At 39.4% G+C, this 25,659-nt stretch overlaps 1 protein-coding gene across 1 annotated transcript in view; it reads left to right on the top strand.

Moving 5' to 3' along the window:
* chl1b (cell adhesion molecule L1-like b) overlaps positions 1–25,659 on the top strand; it is a 547,507-nt gene that overhangs the window by 89,128 nt on the left and 432,720 nt on the right. The window contains exons 10-13 of the mRNA XM_059944908.1: positions 3,927–4,058; positions 10,285–10,428; positions 18,653–18,764; positions 19,630–19,796. Of these exons, the coding sequence (XP_059800891.1) occupies positions 3,927–4,058; positions 10,285–10,428; positions 18,653–18,764; positions 19,630–19,796 (555 nt within the window). The remainder of the gene's footprint in view (positions 1–3,926; positions 4,059–10,284; positions 10,429–18,652; positions 18,765–19,629; positions 19,797–25,659) is intronic.

Below are 25,659 nucleotides of genomic sequence, written 5' to 3'. Positions count from 1 at the left end.
GTCGAGGCATGTTTAGTGAGGCTGTAACGTATGACAAGCATGTAATAGGGCAAAATTGCAGTCAGTGGGATGAGTGAAAGTGTAACATGGGAGCAGAACTGAAAAGGGTGATGAATACAGCACTGAAGATGTTGTATTTGAATACATGCATTATACAGAATAAGTTAGATGATCTTGTAGCGCATTTAGAGATTGGCATGTATGATGTGTAAATGACGGAGTTATGGCTGAACGAAGATCATAGTTGGTAGATTAACATCCAAGGATGCACATTATATTGAAAGGAGGACTGGCAGGGAGGTAGAGGGAGTGGGATGGCTCTGCTGGTTAGAAATGAATTCTGAACCATAGAAAAAGGAGACATAGGATTGGAAGATGTAGAATCCTCGTGGGTAGGGTTAAGAAACAGCAAGGGTAAAAAGGCCCTGATGGGAGTTATATGCAAGTCTCTGAACAGTATCCTGGATGTAGGATATAAATTACAATGGGAGATAGAAAAGGCAGGTAAAATGGGCAATGCTATGATAATCATGGGGCATTTCAATATGCAAATAGATTGGGAAAACTCAGGTTGGTTCTGGATCTCAAGAGAAGGAATTTGTAGAATGCCCATGAAATGACTTTATAGAGCAACTTGCGGTCAAGCCACAAGGGAGGAGATCTTTCGGGATTGGGTATTGTGTAATGAACCAGATTTGATAACAAAGTTTAAGGTAAAGGAACTCTTCGGAGGTAGTGATCATAATATAATAGAATTTACCCCAAAATTTGAGAGAGAGAGAAGCTAAAATCAGATGTATTGGTACTACGGTGGAGTAAAAGGAATTACAGAGGCATGAGAGAGGAGCTGGCCAAAGCTGTTTGGAAGGGGACATTGTCAGGGATGACAGGAGAACAACAATGGCTGAAGTTTCTGAGGGCAATTCGGAAGGATAGGTACATCCCAAAGATCAAGTATTCTAAGGGAGGATATAAAGAGTAAGAGAACAATGATAGAGGATATTGGACTGCTGGAAAAAATGATGCTGGAGAAGCAGTAATGGGGGGAAAAGAAATGGCAGAGGAACTCAATAAGTATTTTGCATCAGACTTCACTGTGGAAGACACTTGCAGTGTGTCATAAATGTCAGAGTTTCAGGGGACAGTAGTGATTTTAGTTGATATTACTAAGGAGAAGGTGAGTGGGAAGCTGTAAGGTCTGAGGGTAGATGTCATCTGGGCCAGATGCACTACACCCCAGGGGTTCTGAAAAAGAGGTAGCTGAAGAGATTGTGGAGGTATTAGTAGTAATTATTCAAGAATCACTGGATTTTGAAATGGTTCCTTGGGAACAGAAAATTGTAAGTGTAAGTCCGCTCTTTAAGAAGGGAAGGAGAAGATAGAAAATTATAAGCCAGTTAGCCTGACTTCAGTAGTTGGGAAGATGTTGGAATCCATTATTATGGATGAGGTTTTGAAGTGATTGGATGCACATGATAAAGTAGGCCAGAGTCAAAATGTTTTCTTTGAGGGGATATCTTGCCTGTCAAATCTGTTGCAATTCTCTGAAGAAATACCAGACAAGATAGTCAAGGGAGAGTGAGTGGATGCTGCTTACTTGAATTTTCAGAAGGCCTTTCACAAGGTGCTGTACATGATGCTGCTATGAAAGATAAGTAATATAGGAATGAATAGAAGTCTAATTGACTGGCAGAAGGCAAACAGTGAGAATAAAGGGTGCTATTCTGGTTGGCTGCCATTGAGGAGTAGTGTTGTTCTCCAGGTTTGCTACTGGGACCTCTTCTTTTCACATTATTTGTCAACAATATGGATGATAGTTCTGATAGCTTTCTGGCCAAGTTTGTGGGTGATATGAAAATAAGTGGAGGAGAAAGTGGTGTTGAGGAAGCAAGGAGACTGAAGAAGGACTTGGATTAAGACAACGCACAAAGAAGATGGAATATAGTGTCAGGAAGTATATGGTCATGTACTTCAGTCGAAGGAGTAAAGCTATAGATTATTGTCTAAATGGAGAGAAAATTCAAAAATCGGAGTTGCAAATGAACTTGTCAGTCATTTTGCAGGATTCCCTAAGAGTTAACTTGCAGGTTGAGCCAGTGGTAAGAAAGGCAAATGCAATGTTAGCATGCATTTCAGGAGGACTAGAATATAAGAGTGAGGATGTAATGTGGAGAATTTATAAGACTGCACTTGCAGTATTGTGAGCTGCTTTGTGGCCCTTATCTAGGAAGGGATGTCCTGGCATTGAAGAGGTCCTAGAGGAGCTTAACGAGAATGTTTCTGTGAATGAAAGGTCTAACATATGAAGAGTGTTCGATGGCTCAGCAGCTATACTTGTTGGAGTTCAGATGAATAAGGGGGGGATCTCACTAAAACATATTGAAGTTTGAAAAGAACACACACAAAATGCTGGTGGAACACAGCAGGCCAGGCAGCATCTATAGGGAGAAGCACTGTCAATGTTTCAGGCTGAGACCCTTCGTCAGGACTAATTGAAAGGAGAGATACTAAGAGATTTGAAAGTAGTGAGGTGAGGGGGAAATGCGAAATGATAGGAGAAGACCAGAGGGGGTGGGATGAAGCTAAGAGCTGGAAACGTGATTGGCAAAAGTGATACAGAGCTGGAGAAGAGAAAGGATCATGGGGCAGGAGGCCTCGGGAGAAAGAAAGGGGGAGGGGAGAGCACCAGAGGGAGATGAAGAACAGGCAGGGTGATGAGCAGAGACAGAGAAAAAGAACAAACAACTAAATATGTCAGGGATGGGGTAAGAAGGGGAGGAGAGGCATTAACTGAAACCAATTACTTTTTATTTGTTTGTTTAATAGGAACATGAATTCAGAGCAGCCCCTGGACAGTATATTGTCATTTAATGACATCATGATTGATCTAACATAGCTTTGACTCTATGTTCCCAACTATTCTTAGTAACCATCATCACCTTGATTGTTAAATATTTATCTCCTTTTAAAAATATTTGAAGACTCTGCTAAATATTCAAAGACAAGTTCCCCAATCCAGTGGAATGTCATTGAGTTGTAAAGTTCTGTACTTATTGTCCATCCCAGATTGGTGTAAGGAAATGTAGAGGAACCTTGGCCCTAAAGCAGTGAAACAAAGAGAATTCAGTGAGGAACAATAACTGTAACAATAAACTGCAAAATAACAAGCCGTGAGGGGGGACACAAAACAACAGAGAATAGATACTAAGCACCACAGGCAATAAGGTAACTGAAGGCTAGGAGTGACTGATTGAGGCTGCTGATCCAAAGGTAAGCAAGAACTGTGGGTTTAAATAGGCTGCAGGTGATGAGTTGGAAACGAGTGGCAGGTGACTCCTGTTAGCTGGGTGGATATTAGGAGGTGCCTGTCAGTGTAGGTCTGATATTTAGTCAATGGACAGGATGAAGTTCTTTCTACCACTGTGGCAATTCTGCAGTGTGTTTGGCAAGGGATTCTAGGAGCTGGATCAGGATTCAGCAATGGCAAAGGTGAGCTGATGCATTTCTAGGATGATGTATGACTTAAGGGTGAACCTGGATATTGTGATGTTTTTGTGTGCCTGTGGCCCTTTCCTTTCCTATGATTTGTGAGGTGCTTTTGATGTAATCTACACATCTTGGAGATGGCACTGTACACAAAAGAGAACTATTTGTCTGGGGCAGAGAGAGTGAATGTTTAGGGTAGTGCATGGCTTGCTGTGGATGATGTGATGTTTCTTGAACAGTTGTAGTATTTCTGTGGAAGTTGAATTAAAAGAAGGCCCTTCAATAAGAGAGGAAATTACAGTAAATTAGAATCATTGTGGTAAATATTGTAATGTGCATGAGATACTCTTATCTGTGATTATGGTGCAAGTTACATTTTATACATAGTAATGTAAATGACAATTGTATTTCTTTAATGTTTCAATATAATCTTTTTACAGCTGCTCCTTACTGGATCAAAAAACCCCAAAGTAAGGTATATTTTTCTGAAGAAAATGCTGAATTGGAATGTGAGGTAGATGGTAACCCACAACCTGCAGTTGAATGGAAAATGAATGGGAAGCCTTTGAATGGTAAGGAAAATTCGTGGACAAAGAAAAATTAGATCTGGTGAGGAGAGGGTAGTGGAAGCCAATGATCTATTTTGGTTGTTCAAAAATAATCCAACTAAGTGATGAGAGATTAAAGGAAATATTTTCTTGGTCTGTGTAGGATTGCTGTATTGATTTGAATCATACCTGCAGCCAACTTTTTATCAAAAGGTTGGAATATTCTCAATGAATTCTGATCCTGATTGCTTGGTATGTGTCACTGGATCTTCTCAGAACTTGATCTGAATCCTGGCACTTGCTAGCATTATTCCTCTCAGTATAAGTGTTTAATCAGAATTAGAATCATGTTTATTTTCACTGACATTTGTTGTGAAATTAGTTTTGTTGCAGTAGTACAGTCCAAGACAAAAATTACTATAAATTATGATAAGAATAAATAGTGTTAAAGATGAATAGAGGAAGTGTTCATGGAGCATTCAGAAATCTGATTGTGAACGGGAAGAAACTATTCCTAAAATGTTGAGTGTGGGACTTCAGGCTCCTGTACTACTTCCCTGATGGGTGTAATGAGAAGATGGTGTGTCCAGGATGTTGATGTCCACTGCATTCTTGAGGCAATACCTTTTGAAGATGTCTTTAGTGCAGCAGGTTATGCCTGTGATGGAGCTGGCTAAGACTACAATCCTTTTCAGCTTCTTTCAATCTTGTGCATTGGGGCCTTCATACCAGGCTGTGATGCAACCATTCAGAATTCTCTTAAGGGGAGTAAAACATTCAAATTTTTGTCTAGTTCACATTAGCCACCTTTTGTGCTTCTTTTATTGTAATTGTGGCATACCAGTACAAAATGACTTTTCTTAGAAATCAGCACCTAAGACCATATGAATAGGAACAGAACTGTGATTATATTGGATTTGCTGACTGTGACATTCTAAACTTAAATGGAGTCCTTAAGCTCTATCCGATACTGATAGTCATGAGAACAATCACTAAAGGGAGGCTATATTGTAACTACCCAATCTTCGAAGATTAGTTTAATTTTCTGTTTATCCTGCATAGTAAGACTAGCTATCAGTACCTACTGTTTGAGTGGTGGGTCACCCCCTGTCTGCAGTTCATTAGTTTTTGATGATATGCATTTAAATCCGAACAACATTCTTAAAACACATTTAAAACTTACAAAAGATTTCTATCTTCTAAAAGCCTACCAAGGTACAAACAATTTCTAAAATATGAAGGATTTCCAAACCACAGTACAATTCCTATGAGGTAAATAGATATACCCAATAGTTCACCAACATGAACAAACAGTAACACTGCAGTTCTGTTTGTAAATCTGGAAGTGTAAGAGTTGGTAACAGCAGTTGGTCTTTTTGCAGGGAGCTGCAAGCTGGTGGTAGAATTAAGCATGTGGGTGGGATGTTGGTGATATTTCCTGTCACGCTGAATTCGGACCCTTTCCAGGTTGGAAGTGATGTAAACATTACTTCTGCAATGATTCAATTGAAGAGGGAAACCTCTTTATTTATTTGGATTTCCCCTGGTGCTTTGATAGCTTTGAGAATATTTAATTTTATAAGTGTTTTACTTTTCATGCTTTGGGTGATTTTGACATTTTCAGATCAGTCATGGAGCAGGGTTTGGCTGCTTCTTGAGGCTTTTAACACCTTTTTCACAGACACGATTTGCTTTGGCTGCTCCAAGATATACTCCTTTGTATCTTTTGTTACTGATAATTTTTCAGGCTCAACAGGAGGACATTGACCATCCTTCCCACCCAACCCTTCACCAAAAGTACCCAGTTGATTTAACTAATTATCTTCAATTACACCTCCATGGATCTGATACTTCAGGACCTGAAGGAGAAAGCAAGTTTTAAGTGCTTTTACAAGACATGAAAAAAGGTGCTAAATGATGCATGGAAGTGATTTATATTTTGAATCTCCTAGTCTTCCCTTTCTGCTCTCTTCACATCCTCTCCTCTTTCCCTTTCTCTCTTCGTCTTTATTTCAATTGTCCAAAAATCTAGTGTATTAGTGTGTTCTCTTTTCTACAAATTACTAGGATTTATTTTGAACAACGTCGAATTGTGTAGTGACTTGCATTTTTCCCCGTTTAGTAACATAGAGCGGGACAATGGGTTACCTCCAAATTGTTGCTGTTACAGCCTATTATTAATGACCATTACTGTGATTGAGATTGATGCTGTCTCCATAATCGAATAAAAGAGAGGCTGGGTAGGCTAACATTATTTGTTCTGCAAGCTTCCACAGCACTTATCTTTAAAGAAAGATTCCAGTAGAAATGAGGTCAAACAGAGGTTAATATGATTTATTTTCGGTGTTCTTGTACTATTATAAAGAACCAGGTTACTGTGCTGAATTCTAGCCATGAACAGAGGATGTTTCAGTCTGTACTGAAAACCTATAATACTGGAAGTATCCAGCAGGTCAGACAGAGTTAACATTTCCAATCTGAGACTTTATTGGAACATGGAAAGAGAGATAAAGAAAGGTAATTTTAAATTGCAGAGAAGAAGGTAGAGTAATGGACAAAACAAAGGGAAAAATCTGTGATCAGATGAGGTCAGGTTAAATGGGTAATTGGAGCACCTGGTGGTGATTTTTGCTGCTTTGACTGTGTTACATGTTGCTAATAGCAGCACTGAGGGCATAGCCAACAGGATAGGCTGTACTGGTTGAGAAAGAAAAATTGAACTCAAATCAGAACACAAAATGTCCTTCTTCAGCACCACACTCCTCTGCTTGGTGGAACTAGTCCTCGCACTCAACAATTTCTCTTTCATTTCCTCTCACTTTACCCAGACTCAAGGTGTAGCCATGGGCTGCCACATGGGCCCCAGCTATGCCTGTCTTTACATTGGTTATGTGGAACAGTCCATGTTCCAAACCTCCCAGGTAACGCTCCACAATTCTTGCTGCGCTACATTGACGACTGCAGCAGTGCTGATTCATGCATCCTTACTGAACTCATCAACTTCATCAAGCTTGCCTCTAACTTTCACCCTGCCCTTAAATTCACGTTGCTGACACTTTCTGATAGTCTTCACACTTCTGACCTCTGACACTTTCTGACATCTCTGACACTTCTCTCCCCTTTGTTGATCTCTCTGCTTCAATCTCTGCAGACAAACTGTCTAATGATGTCTGTTATAAACCTACTGGCTCCCACTGCTATTTCGACTATGACTCTTCCCACCCTGTCTCCTGCAAAAATGCCATTCTATTTTCTCAGTTCCTTCATATCCACTGCACCTTTTCCGAGGAAGAGGCTTTCCTTCCCTTCCTCCACCATTGATGTGGCCCTCACCTGTATCTCCTCCATTTAAGGGACATTCATCCTCACCCCTTCTGCCTGCTGTCTTGATAGGGATAGAGTTCCTCCTACCCTCACGTACCGCTCCATGAGCCTCTGTATCCAGCTCATCATTTTCCACAACTTCTGCCATCTTCAAGTGTCCTACAACCAAAAACATCTTTACCACCTTTCGCCAGTCTCTGCTTTCCATTGCACCCTTTGTGATTCCCTTGTCAATTTGCCCTTCCTCACCAATCTTCCTTCTGGCACTTAACCCTGCAAGTGGAAGAAGTGCTAAACCTGCCCACTCACCTCCTCCCTCGCCTCTATTCAGGGGCCCAAACTGTCATTCCAGGTGAGGCTACACCTCACCTGTAAATCTGTGGAGATCGTCTCTTGTATGCGGTACTCCTGCTGTGACATCTACATTGGTGAAAACCGACATAGCTTCGGGGACTCCTTTATCAAGCACCTTTGCTCCATTGCATAAAGCAGGATTTCCTAGTGACCAACCCTTTTATTTCCAATCCCCATTCCTATTCCCACGTGCTGGTCCATGGCCTCACCTATTGCCACAATGAGGCCATTCTCAGGTTTGAGGAGCAACACCTCATATTCAGAATGGATAATCTTCAAACAGATGGCATGAACACTGATTTCTCTAACTTATTGTAATTTTTCCTCCTGCCACATCCCCCACCTTCCTATCCTGGCTTTTCCCCTCTTCCTTTCCAGTAATACCAAGATAAGATAAATATTTATTTACCTCAGAGGAAATCATTGTTGCAAAGTTGCTCAATCAGAAATATATACTTTAAAATACAAAATGAAAGCATTGAGGTAGGAAAAAGAATATAAAATGTGCATTAAAAAGGAATAATGCAAAATAAAGATGAACAATGAAACCATATATGAGGGGTAATTGATAAGTTTGTGGCCTAATGTAGAAGGAGTCAATTTTAGAAAACCTAGCACATTTATTTTTCCTATAGTTACACACTTAGCCCAGTGGGCATGGAGCATACGGATCCTTCTTTGTAGAAATCAGCATCTTGGACCTCCAGAAGTGGTCCACAGCAGGGGTGATTGATAAGTTTGTGTCCTAAGGTAGAAGGAGATGAGTTATAACTTCAAACTTTCTGCATTTTCACCCAAAGAGCTGAACTGCACATGCATGTAACGAGAGCTGTATAACTCATCTCCTTCCACCTTCAGCCACAAATTTATCAATCACCCCTGTCGTGGACCACTTCCACAAAGAAGGGATCCGTATGCTCCACGACCACTGGACTAAGTGTGTACATGTAGGAGGGGACTATGTTGAAAAATAAATGTGCTAGGTTTACTAAAATTGACTTCTTCAACCTTGGGCCACAAAACTTATCAATCAACCCTCGTACTTATATACTTAAGGAGGAGGAGTTGTATAGCCACAGGGAGAAAGGATCTCCTGTGACATTCAGTAGTGCACCTCAGTGGAATCAGCCCCTTATTAAAGGTGCTCCTCTGTTGATCCAATATGTCATGGAGTGGATGAGAGGGGTATTGTCCATAATGCTCCACAGTTTTTGCAGCATCCTCCTCTCAGAGACAACCTCCATGGAATCCAGTCCCAACCCAAAAACAGAACCAGCCTTCCCGACGAGCTTATCATTCTTCTTGGTGTCAGCTGTTCTCACCCTGCCGCCCCAGCAGACTGCAGCGCAGAATAGAATGCTGGCCATCACTGAGTCATAGGACATTTGCAGCATAGTACAGCAGATGTTTAATGACTGGCGCCTCCATAGGAAGTACAGTCGCTTTGTCCTTTCTTGTACTGAGCAATAAAGTGTCTCGGCCTGAAATGTCGACTGTTTCTTCATTCCCATTGATGATGCCTGGCCTGCTGAGTTCCCACAGTGTGTGTGCTGCTGTGGATTTCCAGTGTCTGCAGAATCTTTTGTATTTCAAGTCAGAGAGGGCTGCTTGGAGCAAAAGCAACCAGTTCTGATGCAAACCCAATTTCAGAACTGGCATTTTTCTGCACCTTACTTGCAGCTTAAAATTACACTTTTCCTAAATACAAAATATCTGATCTTTCTTTCCAGTCCTGATGATGGCCCACAACATTTACTCTATTCTTTTCCATAAAGGTTGCCTGACCTTTTGAGTTCCTCTAGCATTCTGTGTGTGTGTTACTCTGGATTTCAGTCATTTGCAGAACTTCATCAGGACTGGACTGTTTATTCATCTTCATTGATGCTGCCTGAACTGCTAAGAATCTCCAGCATTTTCTGTGTGTTACTCTTTTTCTTTCTTTTCCAGTTCTGACAAGGAATTTTTGACCTGAAATGTTAATGCTGTTTCTCTTTTCATGATGCTGCTGATTCTATTGAATGATTTTCTTTTTGTTTTATTTTGGTTTCCATTGCCTGCAGGTGATTTTAATTTTTTTTTTCATATTTTTAGATTTTAGTCCATTCCTTAGGTGAAGATGAGACTGTGGATTAGTTCAAGGTTGTGAGAAGGTTAGAGATGATGCAAAGACAGCATAAAGCCAAAATGTAAACTATAGTTGATGCATACAGATTTTTTTGTTTTTGAGTTATTTGATTTTAAGAATGATCTGTTTCCAATGTATTGTCAGTGCTCAATTTCCATCACAAAGCACAGAGGAAATTCTTTGAAAGTTTGAAGAAAAGTTGTGGAACAAGTAAATGACTATAATAATAAAAAAGATGCAGTGTTGGCTTTAGTAGATTCAAATTGATGGACCAAGAAGGAGTTATCACATTTCAGTTGTAACATCTCCTTGAATTAATTGAAGCAGCTGCATTGAGTGTTTCCTCACCATTATTTGTCACCACAAATCAATAGTAGTATGAAATGAAAATTGCTCTGCAACAGAATTGATGGCCCTTAATCAGAAATAAATTTTTATGTATTACAGAAGCACAGCCTGCAATAAATCGCAAGATTACTCAAAATGTTATCACTCTCACAAATCTACAACTGAACGACAGTGCAGTCTATCAGTGTGAAGCTTCTAATAAGCATGGATCCATTCTTGCCAATGCAGTTGTCAATGTCCTGAGTAAGTACTAATGTTGATTTTTTTATTGTGCACTGTACCCCACCAAGAGAGAATTTGACAAGCTACTTACTCAATTTGTACTTGTAAGTTCAGTTCATAACTGTAAAAGCAAACCATTAGAAAAATACTCCACTTAGGGTTTGCATATTTATTCAAAACATTGGCAGTTTATTTTACCAAAAACATTTCTGAAGTGTACAGTGGCATTCTTGAGTTTCAAACCCTCATAGTTCATTTACTGGAAGACGACAGAAACTACAACCTAACTAAAATCGAAAATAATATTTAATTATGTTTCCATAAGTTCATATAATTTCATCTTTGTGTGAAAAATACAATCTTATACTGCAATGAGATGATAATTGGACAGATGACAGTACTATTACTGCAGCAAAGGAAGATTACAATGATTGCAGACAATCAGAATAATTTTCTTACTACTTCATTTGCTCTGCAATGATTTAGGAATAGTTTTCTTGTGCTGTTGCTTTCAAATGGTGTCAAGTTTTGGTTTCCATTGAGGGTGTGTCTCAGCTTTAGTTGTTTTCCTTTTAAGTTCATTGAGATGGTGATGGAGAGGGCAGTTAGGGGTCATGTTAGAGTTTAGATCTTTGGCTCCGCATTTGAAGGGCAGCAACGTGAATGTCGGTGCACTTCTTTATGTAGCCAATCACAGATCTTGCTTATTATTGAGGCTAATGTGATGGTTGTACCTAGGTGCCTCTCTGAACATGTCTAGACTATGTTTACAGGACTGTTCTGAAATGCTGAGTTTGCTCCTTCTGGCCTGGTCTTTATTACTCTTTGAACTGGTGTGACATATTGTATCAGTGGTCCCTATGCAGAAATTAGCATAACAGAGAAGTGGTCAGAGACTCCAATGTGAGGACAAAGAACAATTCTGTATGCAGCAGGGATGTTGGTATAAACCAGGTCTAATGTTTCTCATATCTGGCTGCAAAGGCAACATGTTGATTGAATTTAGGCAGCGTTGTTTTTAAGTTAGCATGGTTGAAGTCACCAGCAGCAACAGTGTGGTGTGTGATTTGCAAGTCACTGATGGCACCATAGAGCTCAGGGTGTGTTTCCCCAGCATTTTCACAATGGAGGGGCGTATATACAGCCACAATCACAATGGCAGTGAACTCCCTCGGTGAATAGAGGGCCTGTACTTCACCATTAAGATCTCTACCATGGGTGAACAGTGGGTCGCCACTACTGAAACGTTCACACACCAGTTCTTATTAACGTTGATACGTACGCCTCCACCGCAGGTGTTGCCAGAGATCGCAAGGATCCTGTTGGAATGATAGAAACCTCTAGCATCTAACTGAATGGCTGCTACATGGTACCTTCAGCCACATTTCCATCAGAATGAGCACACAGCTGTCCTTCATCTCATGCTGATTCAGTCTCAGTCTCGGGTAGTTCAGTGTATTTTCTGATGATTGAACACTTGAAAGAAGAATCAACTGGAGAACTACCCCGAAGGGCTTTGCCTTTAGTTTCACATGAATTCCAGCACACTTCCCTTGCTTTTGCAACACTTGTGTTGGTGTCTTCCCTGGATGGTTGTAGCAGGCGGCAACGCAGTGTGCATAAGCCCACACTCTGGAGCTCCTGGGCCATCAAACAACTTCCAGCTGAGCTAGACTTGCAGAGCTTCATGTTCTCAATGTCCATCAGCGTCCTGCGATCATAAGAAAGGCGTAAAGGATGAACAATTACACCACTAGTTGGAGCCTGAGTAGCCACTGCATCTGGACATACCGTCATCTTAAGAAAAGAAGTTTAATTGATTAAAACTAAAAATAATAATTTGAAAGAGCACAATTAATTCACAGAATTTAATTGAAGCAAAACCAAAAAATAACAAGATCTGTTACATTTTGATTAATGAGCAGCACGCACAAAATGCTGGAGGAACTCAGCAAGTCAGGCAGTATCTTTGAAGAGAAATAAACAGTTGGTGCTCTGGGCCCAGAACAAATGTCGACTGTTTATTCCCCTCCATTGATGCTTCCTGACATGCTGAGTTCCTCTAGGATTTTGTGTGGTTTGCTCAACATTTTAGGCACTGAGGAATCTCTTGTGTTTGCATCGTAATTAATGATCAGTAGCTTTGTTCATGAGACTGGGACCATGCTGAATGCATTAACTATTTCTGGCATAATACTGAAGAGATAATTATAAACAATATCCTGCTTCTTGGAACACTCACAGGAACAGAATGGGAAGGGAAGGGGGTGTCAAATACAGGTATCTGCTGACCTTCAGAGTGCTGTTTCCATTTTTACACATTCATATTCTCAAACTTTTTTATTTTGCTATATCAGAGTCTATGCCAGCTCTCAAAACATTCTGATCAATCCCACATGATTCCCAGTAACCTCAACTTGCCACCGTCACCTCTTCCTGATTCTCCGACTACCTACCCTCTCTAGCCCTTCGGTTTTCAGACCAGAATGTCATTGGGATGTGGGAGGTAACAAAAGCTCCCCAGGGGAATTTTATATGGTTCACTTGCAGAATGTGCAAGTTCCTGGCCAACAGCATCAGGATTGAGTCTGGGCTGCTGGAGCTGTGGGTTAATAGCACTACCTACAGTGTCACTGCGCAGTACTCATATACAGAAGTCTGCGATGTGCAGCTGTGTACACTGCAGCTAACAGGCAGTTGTCTATTGACCCACCAGCCAACCATCAGCACAATCAGCCCTCTTATTTGAAGGATATTGATCTATTCCTTTCTGAATGAGCTCTAATCCCGATGAACTTTTCTCCATTCTCATCCCACAAGGCTGCATTCATTTGTCTAAAGGTTTATCAAAATGGATGAAACATTTAGAATTGACAGATTACCCAGAGAGCTTGTTTTAGTTATAACCTACAAAATCAATATGAGAGGCCATGAAATTTTTGATCTTTTTTATTTAACAAAGTTAAAAGGTGGATATATGCAATTTTAAATTTTTCAGTAATATGTTTACCTTCTGTGTTAGCTAATGTTTGATAAATGTCTAAATCAGATTGTTTCATGGGCTTAATTTGCATACATGCATACATTTTCACCAATAATTCAATTCTTCAAATGTTGCTGATGCTAATAATTTGAGTGAATACGTCTGTCTAAAGGTTATCTCTCACGTGAATTGTGTTTTATTCAGTCAATTGCTAAGTAAGAACTGTGGCTTCAACATGCAATACAACTTAAATAGCATTTGATTTAAAAATATATCTTGAAAGATATTTTCAACCAATTAAAAGTATGTTAAATAATTTAGAACTCTGAATTCAGTGAATTTAAGCAAGCCAATTGAAAATTGACAGTAAGTAGAAATCAGAATTGTACAATATTATGAGAGTAAGATGGGGTTAATATTTCAACTCAGAAACCATTTAAACTGCTAAGGTAAAGCAGTTTGTGCATCTGCTCCATTTATCATGAATGCATATGAAATGACTGAGGCATAAATCACAGTATAGTTGTCAGGAGACTGAATTGTTACTTCAGTAACATTTATTTCAGTGACTGTAAGCTTCCTGAATTCATTGGCTGAAAAGGAAAAGCAATGAGCAGATTGATGGAGAGGAACTCAGTAGCTGTTGGCAGCAATGCATCATATTGTATTCTCTAAGGGTGTGAACATTGCAGGAAAGGTAGCAGAGATAATCCCAAGTTATCCTTGATAAAATGTCATGCTTCTTGTGGTGAAGGTGTACTGTACTAATTTCAATTAAGTAATAGCAAGATTTTGTTCCAGCAACTATGAAGAAGTGTGCTGATAGCACATAATCTGACTGTTAGCTGTTAAATTCTCCACCACCTTTCATAACAGAGCACTGCAGGACTGCAAAGCTATTTGCTGGAGCAACAGCAATCTGCACATTTCATGCCCAGCAAATTCTAATGGGTGTTCATTGTTGAGCTGACAATTTTGAACCTGGAGGCGAGAGAATGACCTAACAGGGGAAAGCCACAGCAACCAGTTCTCTGACTCTGTAGCGCAGAAGGGAAGCAGAGAGAAGAGGAAAGCAATAGTGATAGGAGATCCAGTAGTTAGGAGAACAGACAGGAGATTCTGTGCATGTGAAAGATGACCAGATGGTATTTTACCTCAAGATGCCAGGGTCAAGGACATCTCATTTTAAGTCTGCAGCAATCTGAAGAGGGAGTGTGAGCAGCCAAAAGTTGTGGTGCATATTGGTACCAACAGCATACTTAGGAAAAGGTCCTGATGAGTGAATATAGGGAGCTAGGATGGAAACTAAAAAGCAGAACTTCAAGGGTAGTAATCTCTGGATTGCTGCCTGTGTCATGTGCCAGTGAGGGTAAGAATAGGATGATATGGCAAATGAATGTGTGGTTGAGGAATTAGATCAATGGGCAGTGCTTGAGATTTATGAATCATTGGGATCTCTTCTGGGAAGGTATGATCTGTACAAAAAGGATGGGTTATACCCGAACAGGAAAGGGACCAATACTCCTGTGGGTAGGTTTGCTAGAATTAGTAGGAAGGATTCAAAATAGGTTGTCAAAGTGCTAGATCAGAGGATGAGGCAGTTGGTGTAAAGGCAGATGCATTATGTAGTGAGACTGAGGATGGTTAAGCATTGGAACAGGCTTAATTGCAATCAGTTGGATGGCTTGGAATTTGTCATCTTCAATGAAAAAACTATCAGGGACAAGGCTGATGAACTGAGAGCATGGAGCTACAATGTTGTGGTAATTACAGATAATTGGTTGTAACAAGACTAGAAATGACTGCTGGATGTTCTAGGGTTTAGATGTTACGGTATGGACAAGGAGGGAGGCAAAACAGGGGGGATAGTCCTAACTGGGGATAGTCTGCAGAAAGGGAGGAGATTGTGTAGGGATTGTCTACAGAGTTGGTATGGTTGCAAGTCATAAATGTAAGGAAGAAATCATTCTATTTGGGTGTATTCTATAGAATCGACAATAACAGAGACACTGAGGAACAGATTGGGAAGCAGATTATAAAAAGGTGCATAAATAACAGGGTTGTTGTTGGGGCGTGTCAGGCCTGAACAAGCAGGCACCTCCCAATTTCTACACAACTAACAGGAGTTACATGCCACTTGCTTCCAACTCAACACCTGCAGCCTATTTAACCCCACCACTTATCAACAATCCTTGTTCATTCAATGAACCAGCTTCTCTCAACTAGTTGTTTCTAGCCTTCAGTTACTTTGTTGCCTGGGTGATTATTATCTATTCTCTTTTGTTTTCTGGCCTCTTGTGACTTGTTGTATTTTTTGCAATTGGATATTAAAATCAAGAGGCATGAGATTCAGCGAGACTTGGCTGCGTGGATTCAGAGTTGACATGCCCACAGAAGGAGAGGGTGGTAGTAGATGGAGTATATTCTGATGGGAATATTCCTAGAGGTTGGTGTCCAGTGGTGTTCAGCATGGATCAGTTTCTGGACCCTTGCTCTGTGATTTTTATAAATAACTTTGATGTGGAGGTGGTAGCTGTATTAGTAAGTTTGCAGACAGCACAAAGTTTGATGTTGTGGATAGTGCATAAGGTTCTCGTATAGGACATTGATAGGATACAGAGCTGGGCTGAGAAATGGCAAATGGTGTTTCAATCTGGTAAAGTGTAAAGGCAATGCAGGGCTAATGGCAAGATTCTGGACACTGTGGAAGAACAGAAGGATCTTGGGTTCATGTCCATAGATCCCTTATGATTGCCATGGAAGTTGATAGGGTGGTTAGAAGACATGTGGTGTGTTGCTGTTCTTTAGTCAAGAGATTCAGCCTGAGATAATGTTGAAGTTCAATAAAGCTCTGATTACAATTTACTTGGAAGTATATCCTTTTCTCTTTGGAGCAAAGGAGGATGAGAGGTAACCTGATAGAGGTGCACGAGATGATAAAAGGTATAGATAGAGTTGTCAGCTGTTGCCTTTTTCCCAGGGTGGCAGTAGCTAATACGAGAGGACGTAATTTATGGTCATTGAAGGAAAATATAGAGGTGGTGTCAGAGATAGATTTTCTGCATTGAGTGCTGTATGCATGGAACATGCTGCCTACCAGCGGTGATAGGAGAGGTAGATACATCAGAGAAATCTAATTCTTAGTCAAGAATATAAACAAAAGGAAAATAGAGAAAGGGAATGGTTAGATTGATCTTGGAGTAGGTTAAAAGTTTGTCTCAGCGTTGTGGCCAAGAGGTCTGTACTGTCCTATGATTTATCTTTCATGCATAATGGGATCAACTTGGTACCATGACTCTCTGATTACAAGGACCATGCTTCAGTTATGGCATCCAATAGTATACAAAGCAGCTGCGGCTGTGACGGCTCATTTCACAAATATCGGGTAGGAATCTTCCTCTGCATATTTCTTTCACCAACAGCAGCTGACCTAGCTTAACAGCCATGCTTTTCGAGATGTGGCGAATCTGGTCATTGGTAGGGCTACCAACTCAATCCTGGGACTAAGATTTTGTCTCCAACAGAGAGCCGAGTCCGTCTTTGAATTGTCCTCAATTAATGTTTTCTCAAATCTCTCAGATGAGATATAGTTCAATTTCCTTGGTATTGCTGTACTTAACAAATGAACTTGGGAATATAGATCATAATTCCTTGAAAAATACCATCACAGATAGATAAGGTAGTATATTATAAGAGAGCTTTTAGCATATTGGCCTTCATAATTCAACATAACATACAACAGGAGTTGGATGTTATATTGAAGATGTACAAGACATAGTGAGGGCTAATTTAGAGTATTATGTACAGTTCTGGTCACCTATCTGCAGGAAATGTATCATGAAGCTTGAAGGAATGCAAAGAAAAATTACAAGGAACTTGTAATGCAAAGAAAAATTACAAGGAACTTGTTGCTGGAACTTAAGTACCTGATTTACAGGGGAAGGTTGAATAGGTTAGGTCTTAGTTCCTCGGAGCACAGGAGAATAAGGTATATAAAACTATGAGGGGCATAGATACAGCATGTAGGCTTTTCTTCCCCTCAGGTTGACTGAAACTAGAACTAGAAGTCATAGGTTTAGTATGAAAAGTGAAATATTCAGGCAGAATCTGAGCGGGAGCTTCTTCACTCAGAGGTGGGCGTGAGTGTGGCACTGCTGGCAGAAGTGGTAGATTTAGGTTTAATTGTAACACCTCATCAGAGTTCAGATAGGTACATGAATGGGAGGGGTATGGAGGGATATGTTCTGGGTGCATGTAGATGGGACAAGGCAAAAGATCAGGCCAGCATGGACTGGATGGGCCCAAGGGTCTCTTTCAAAGCTGCAGTACTTTACTCTGAATGTCTTAATGAAAGGTGTGATTTTGTAAATATGACAGATTAGATTGTTGTTTGACAAGTTGCTGGGATAGCTCCCATTGTTTAGACAATGCCACCGAATGTTCCTAAGGACCTTGGCATATTGATGGGACTGGGTGTGTTCTTCAGCAATACTGTATGATCTATCAGGTTTTATTCTGACTACTTTGTTGTAAAAACTAAGAATGACTAATTAGGCTGTTGGGCCATTTCAGAAGACAGTTAAGAATTATTACTGCTGCACTGTAGTAACACAAAAACATAATTGGATTATGACCAGAGTTTTCCGTCCATGATTGGTGCATTGAATAATTTTTATACTATCCTGGAGTTCCACACATTATTATTGATTCTGTGTTATTCTTTGTTGTTCAGTTAATTGGATTTAAATTACTCACGTGGAATGGTGGGATTTGAACTCATATTTTTAGTTTGTTAGACTAACGCAGTATTTAAAAACTGTTATCTCTGATCTCTAATTATTTATATTGGTATCAGAATCTTCAACTGATTCAGGTTTCATAAGCTGCTGATAGTAAAATCAGATTAATGCATTCATCATTGTGCACAACTATGAACCTCACATTGCTACTTTTACAAACATTATCCTCTTTGTTGATCATTAGCTAGTTCAGATCTTTCAACTGCCTTGCTTGCAGGCTTCTAAGCTACCGTTGGCAGAAATAAAACAACTCTAGTCTCAGTAGATTTCTTCTTGTATATAATTTGTCAGTTGAATTGGGTGTGTCAGCATGCATCAATCTGGGCTAGCTGAGTTCCAACAAACTCAAGAATGGTAACTAGTAAATAGCATATGCTTAAAATAATATGTATCTTCAAAGAATTGTGTTGTTCTGCAGGAAATAGGCCTTTGTATTGATTTTTTTTCTTACTATTACCAACAGATCTTGCACCAATGATGCTTACTCCTGATGACCAGAGATATATTGCAATCGAAGGAAAAACAGCTTACCTTTACTGTAAAGTTTTTGGCTCTCCTTCTCCTACTATACGTTGGTAAGATTTTTTTTTTGTTTTGTCCATCTTGTACAATTCTGCTATCAATGGAAGCAGGGAATCCAGCCATGCAAAATGCTTCATCATCAGTGTTTTCCAATGAGCACCAATATTAGCGTGGTTGAGAAAGTCTTTGTCCATCTGCCCTTTCGTGTATGATCAGCAAATTTCCCATACCACATGCTGATGTCATGATGGCTGCACTGCAAAGGAGACAATTATTCACTTCAGTGACTGAGACTTTGACAGGAAGGTGTGGGATAGTATGCAATATAAGTCTTTGTGATTTTGTTCCAAGCAGCTGGATAACAGAAGTTTCTGTGTAATAGAGTCAGTTGCAATGGAAGCACATCTGACTAATGTCATCTGCTGCTGGAATGCCTTCAAACATAGTGAAAGACATTGTCTAATCTGCCCAAAACTCACTGACCTTCCAGATCATGTTCATGATCAAGTGCTGTGAAATGACTTGGTCTAAGGTCCAGTAGCCATGTCACATCAGGTTTAGAATCCCATTAAATATTGCTTTAAGTTTGTAGTAAGGATTAGTCTCGATCAAAAAATAACTCCACTTTAAAATATAGCCCCCAAAATATTTTAGTCAGCACCAGACTTCGAGATGAGTGGTCCTGGGTTCCAATCCAGTGGATTCCTTGCATGTTTTCCATCTGTTCTGGGCTGAACACTGAGGTAGCAACATGGCCTTGTAAAGAAAAAGACACAGACAAAATCCTAAAGAAACAGCAAGGTTGCTTCCAATGTACCACAAGGCATGGAGAGGAAAAACAGCAAAATATTATCTTTTGTTATGGTTATACTGTTCGTTCATTTTAAATTAATATGGCTTTCCCACTGTTTTTGCTAGGTTGAAAGAAGACATGGAAACAGAAATTGAGGGCCCAAATTATTTTAAGCATACAAATGGTACTTTAGAAATAAAGGATGTTCAGAGGGAAGATGCTGGATTCTACACTTGTTGGGCAAGTAATGTATTAGGAAATGACACCACTACCTGCATGTTAGAAGTCAGGGGTAAGTTAATTAAGTCTATTTAGCTGTGGTTATTTTAAATATCTGATTTATAAAATTGCAAATTTATACCTAAAGTACTTCAAAATATAGTGGAATAATTTTAATTAATCTTCTCCCTATGAATATTAAAAGAATAATAGGATGTTGCATAGGGAGTAATTCTAATTCAGTGATAATAAATAATTTTTCACCTCAATTTAAGAATGTTCTCTTGTGACCTGTCACTACACTGCAATCGACTCTACTCTCAATTTACAAGCCTTTTTTAACTATGACAAATGATGCTTAGTGTTAGCAATAAATGGCAATTTAAGTCCCAGCTTGTTATGTGAGTAAAAATCACAATCAGCACTACTTACAATTATCCTTGAGAGTGAAAATGAAGTGAAGAGTGGTTGTGGGAAAGCGATGGTTAGAGATAGGATGGAGAGGGATAGGAGGGAAGACAAAATTCATAGTAGAATTGATATGAGACAAATGATGGTTTGTACATACAGTATGTGTCTGTATCACTTGCTCGGTCAGTACCCTGAAAAGGTACATTACATTTTTTATTATCCCATTTTAAAGTTTTGTTGTTAATAAAATAATGTTTCAGTTATTTGCATTAGTGGTTTATAAGTGTTCAGATAGTTTTGACTGAAATTAATGAGCTCTGAGTCTCAAACAGAGTTTTCAGATCAATGGTAATGGGGCTAAAACTGTTTTAATTTGCAGCTTTTGGTTTAATTAATTTAAATATTTATTGGAATGTAACCACTTCATGAATTGGATGTTTTAATAAGAAATGTATAAGATTATCAACAATAGTAGTCATTGATACATTTTAAAAAAAACCTATAACTTCCAAATTCAGTGTTTGGTACGTATAAAATTCTGAAGGGATTGGACAGGCTAGATGCAGGAAGATTGCTTCCGATGTTGGGGAAGTCCAGAATGAGGGGTCACAGTTTAAGGATAAAGGGGAAGCCTTTTAGGACCGAGATGAGGAAACACTTCTTCACACAGAGAGTGGTGAATCTGTGGAATTCTCTGCCACAGGAAACAGTTGAGGCCGGTTCATTGGCTATATTTAAGAGGAAATTAGATATGGCCCTTGTGGCTAAAGGGATCGGGGGTATGGAGAGAAAGCAGCTACAGGGTTCTGAGTTGGAAGATCAGCCATGATCATACTGAATGGTGGTGCAGGCTCAAAGGGCCAAATGGCCTACTCCTGCACCTATTTTTTTATGTTTCTATATTTACATTTGTAATCCAACTTTGCAGTGTTGTGCAAGTACATTCATTATGTGGCTGGGTATCGGTAAAACTTTCGAAGGTGAATCAGAAAAGAGATGCAATTGTGTTTTTTGTCAGGCTCAGCAACAATGATATTCCGCAAATTGCAATTGTGATGACAAAATTATTTGCACATATTGTCCATACTGTGTGAAGCCAACAGCATATCTGTATGTATACAGTTAATGATGGAAATCTGCTAATTGGTGTTAGTGATATTGTGTTCACTGCAGGGTGCACTTCTGTAGCATTCAAAGATATTACTGATACAGAATGAGTTATTTAATAAAAATCTAATCTAAGTGTTCACGTTGAAAGAGATTGAAATGTTACATCTTGTTGAATGACTATAATTTCATAATAATATATCAGGCAACATCATCTCCAAAAAAAAAATTCTGTGCAGAATGTCAACTGCTCAATTCCTAGATTAAAAAATCCATTCATTTTTAAGACAGTTATTTGTTCATGTATATTCATTATTCTTTGACCTCTAAATCCCTCATAAATGGTTCAATCCTTATTTTGTTCTCTGAGAAGTGGCAGTAGTACTTTATAACCATGTGATTATCTGGTTGTAAGAATTGTTCAGACTGATTGGATTGCAGTCTGCTCTATGACTTGATAGTTTGACTCATAATCCATGTGATTTTGCACTTTATTGTTTATCTGCTCTGCTGTTTCTCTAACTGTTATATTTTATTCTACATTGTTATTGTCCTATTTTGTTCTATCTCAATGCATTATGTAATAATCTGATCTGTATGAACAGTATGCAAGACTAGCTTTTCACTGTACCTTGGTACATGTGATAATAACAAACCAATCCCCTTTCGAATTCCAATATATCTCAATATCACAGGCCCCAACAGAATGTGCCAGATCGCAGCTCACGTCAGAAATGGCCTATCATTTCAAAAGTGAGCAAGAGAAAATCTGCAGATGCTCAAAATCCAAGCAACATGCACAAAATGCTGGAGTACAGTTGAAGTTTTGGGCCTGGTCTTGGCACAAAATGTTGACCGTTCTCTTTTCCATAGATGCTGCCTGGCCTGCTGAGTTCCGGTCGGTAGGTAGGGGTGTGAGTGTGTGTGTGTGTGTGTGTTCGTGTGTGTTCTCAAAAGATTCTGCAAACATTTTGTTCCTTTGATTGGAACATCCATCTGAAAGTCCAGGCTGAGTGATACATATTGAATACGAGTCGTTTAAAGTTTTTTTTTGTGAGAAAAGCACACTGAAGCACAATATTTAATGCTGTTAATCTTATCTGTTTACAGTTGACACACAAACTCTGTTAAGCATTCTGTTCCTTAGCCTTTCGATGTTTCAATGTATTGGAAATTTTCCTTATTACATCTGTTTGCCTTAGTGTCTTCCCATTGGCAAAGAGTTGCACATTCAAACCATTTGAAAGATGCTTCTTTTGATTTCCCCTTCCTCGCTGCCTTTGTAAGGTGTATTTATCCTTTATTTCTGGTGCTTGGTTCTACCCAAGGTTACCTTGTAAAACCCATTCATGAATTTAGAAGGACTTGAATCAGTCATTTTCAAGCATTCTCTCTCATGAAGAATAGAGAACAGACTTATTCAGCTTTTCCTGTTAGTTGTAATCTCTCTAGCCTTTTTGTGCATTCTCCACTGCTTCACAATGTAGAATGGAGACCAGGTAGTGTTCAGTTCATTAACTGTGGCTTCACTACTGCTTTATACATTCATCCTCCTTCCTTTTGATTCTATACCCCTTGACCTATACCTGATACATTGCTACTTAAACTACTAATAATGCATGGCTTTCTACTTGAATTGAAATTTTTTTTTGCTTTGCTTCCTCAGTCAGTTTTTATTTCACTTTCTTCCTTATCACAACACCCTTGTTTGAGTATTAATTTACAATTTACCTGCCCTTTCTGTGAGTTTTCTAATACCTCCTTGAGTAATGCTCCATTCTCTCCCACTAATTTGGGAATAAATATTTTTTTTAATATTCAGTTACTTGCTAGTATATCCAAATCATAACCCACATTAAGAATAAAAGTGATTCTGGCATCAGTCTCCATGGAATACTTACCATCTCTTTGAGTAACTACTTGATTATTACTTACTGCTTATTATTCTTGGGTCAACTTGCTTTCTATTTAGCTGTACTCTGACCGACAATGCCCCAAACCAGGGACCTTCAGGTAAGCTTGCATGTTACCTTTTAACTGGAATTAATTCTAAGTTCTGATCTTGATGAGTCTTAAAGCAGGGGTTCCCAACCTTTTTTATGCCATGGACCTCTACCATTAACCAAGGGTCAGTGGACCTCAGGTTGGGGACCTCTGCTCTGGATCCAAGTGGCGATTTGGCATCAGGTGGTGCAGTGAATTGTCTGTGCCCCTTGATGGGAGGCAAGGTTGTGGGTACAGCTTGGCAGGCTGAAAAGTTTTAAGGGAAGTCTCTGAGGGCTTTGTATATGGCATCCTTGCCCTGATCAGCAAAGGTTTTAAGCTATGGATTGGGTTAAGTGGAGGTTCTGTGGTATGATCAGATTAACTCGAAGCTTTGCTGCTAGGGAACAGAGTTGACTTCAGCACAAGGTTGTAGCTGCAACTCCAGTAGATTTAGTAGAGGTAACAGTGATAAGCTAGTTTATTATTGCTGGTCACTGGCCATGGGAGATGGTAGAGTGCTGCTGCTGACAAAGGTTGTCAGGTGTTTAGACCTTGTCATAGAAATTCAATGGCAGAGGGTGCTTGTGTGGATGATAAGAGAGATGGGGATGGTGTTGTGGGGAGGGGTTTATGCTGGTGGTCCAGCAATCAGATGAGTATGAGGATTGGTTTGAACCTGCATGCTTAATTTTATTGGGTCTGTTCCTCTGCACTTGGTTAGTTCAGATTTAAGGTCGTTGGCAAAAGAACAGTAAGTCAGAGCACATACTTATTTTGGCACAGCATACTATGATATTCCAGACTCTAAAGTGAAGCGGGTTCAGTAATGCCTTTCAAAAAGGAATTGTATAAACACTTGAAAAAGAGGAAGTTTTCAGGGTTATAGTGTCAGCGTAGTTGAATAGACTATTCAGGTAGTTCTTTCACAGTGAACAACCACACTCAAAATCAGCTGACTGGCCTTTTGTGCTCTTTAATTTTATATCTCCAGAAAATTTAATCCCAATTCATTACCTGCATTTTTCCCTGTATTTAAATTGCCATGTGCAATGTTAATGATCCATAAGAGTTTACCTCAGCACTCAAAAGCAAATTGGAAGAGAAATTTTTAGTTTGAGAATTAATGTTTTGAATATGCAGATGCTGCACTTTATAGCTAATTTTTCTGCATTAACCCCTATTAAACTCTAGTCTGCACTTCAGTACACGCCACACTGTAATTAGGTAGTAGTACTATTGGACTGGATCTCAGATTATAACCACATGCAATTGTTGTATAATATTTCAGTGTAAATGTACCTTGGATGTAATTTCAGATTATGGAAGTGGCATTTCTAGTCATAGCTATCTTTTTCAGAAGAAAGCTGTCTGCTCTTCCAGCTTTTGTGTTTTAATATTTGATGACACATTACGATTTGACCTTTAAAGCCATTTAAAATCATATACTGGCAGTAATAGGACAGTAATTAACAATGTCCCTGTGTTTAGAATATAGATTAATAAATTCTAGCTAGATTAAAAATTATGCAAATTTTACTTCCCCTAAGGATTTGTCGGAAATATGTGATGAATCAGGAATTGTATTATATTATTTATATATTTATAAAGAATTTTAGCAATAAATTACAACATTGCTTTTGACCTCAATCTAGATGTCGTTAGAAATAACATAAATAATTTGCTACAATATTGCATGCTGCTGAAAATCCTGAGAAGTTCTACAGCTATTTTCCACATGTTTTCCTACAACAGTACAAAGATTTTTTTCTGAGGCAGCAGTGAGGAATGGGAGGAGGTGGAGAATGAGATTCAAAGTTAAGCAAAGTTAGATTTTCCAGGAGGCGCATTAGAATCTCAGTGTTCTCTTGGCATGAAGTTGGCAAGGGAAATGTACTTCTGTCGTTCACGAGATAAAATGCTGAATCTTTAATGCAAGCCTGCAGGTGGTGCTGTCGTATTAAATAGATCAGATAAACTCAGAAGCACGATCAGCAGGAAGTTAGTAGCCAAAAGCAGGAGTGAAAGTAAGTAGTCCAGGAGAGGGCCTCACTTTCCCGCAGAGATGCACACTAATTGACAGGATGCTGGATTGTACAGGAACGCCACACAAAGGTCTGGGTGTTGGTAAAGGGTGTCTAGATCAACCTGTGGGGTGCAGAATTTCCTGATGAATCGGCACATGGGCAAATAAATGTCAGTATCCTCTCCTGAGCCATCATTACAACTCTGAGCAATTTCTTTCAGTCCTTCAAGACTAACTTCAGGACCAGCTGTCTATATTGATCTCTGTTGCAACAAGAGATTTGCTTGGTTGAAAATATTTTTCTTGATGTCTGCATGAGAAAGTATTATATCCTCACTAACTAGCCAGTGAGTGCCCAAAATGAAGAGAGAGTATCCAGCCTGTCAAGTCTTTGTGATGGGAGCAAGAA

This window comes from Hypanus sabinus, chromosome 19 (assembly GCF_030144855.1).
Source record: "Hypanus sabinus isolate sHypSab1 chromosome 19, sHypSab1.hap1, whole genome shotgun sequence".
In the NCBI taxonomy this organism is placed as follows: Eukaryota; Metazoa; Chordata; class Chondrichthyes; order Myliobatiformes; family Dasyatidae; genus Hypanus; species Hypanus sabinus.
This window is presented reverse-complemented; position numbering and strand designations above follow the sequence as displayed.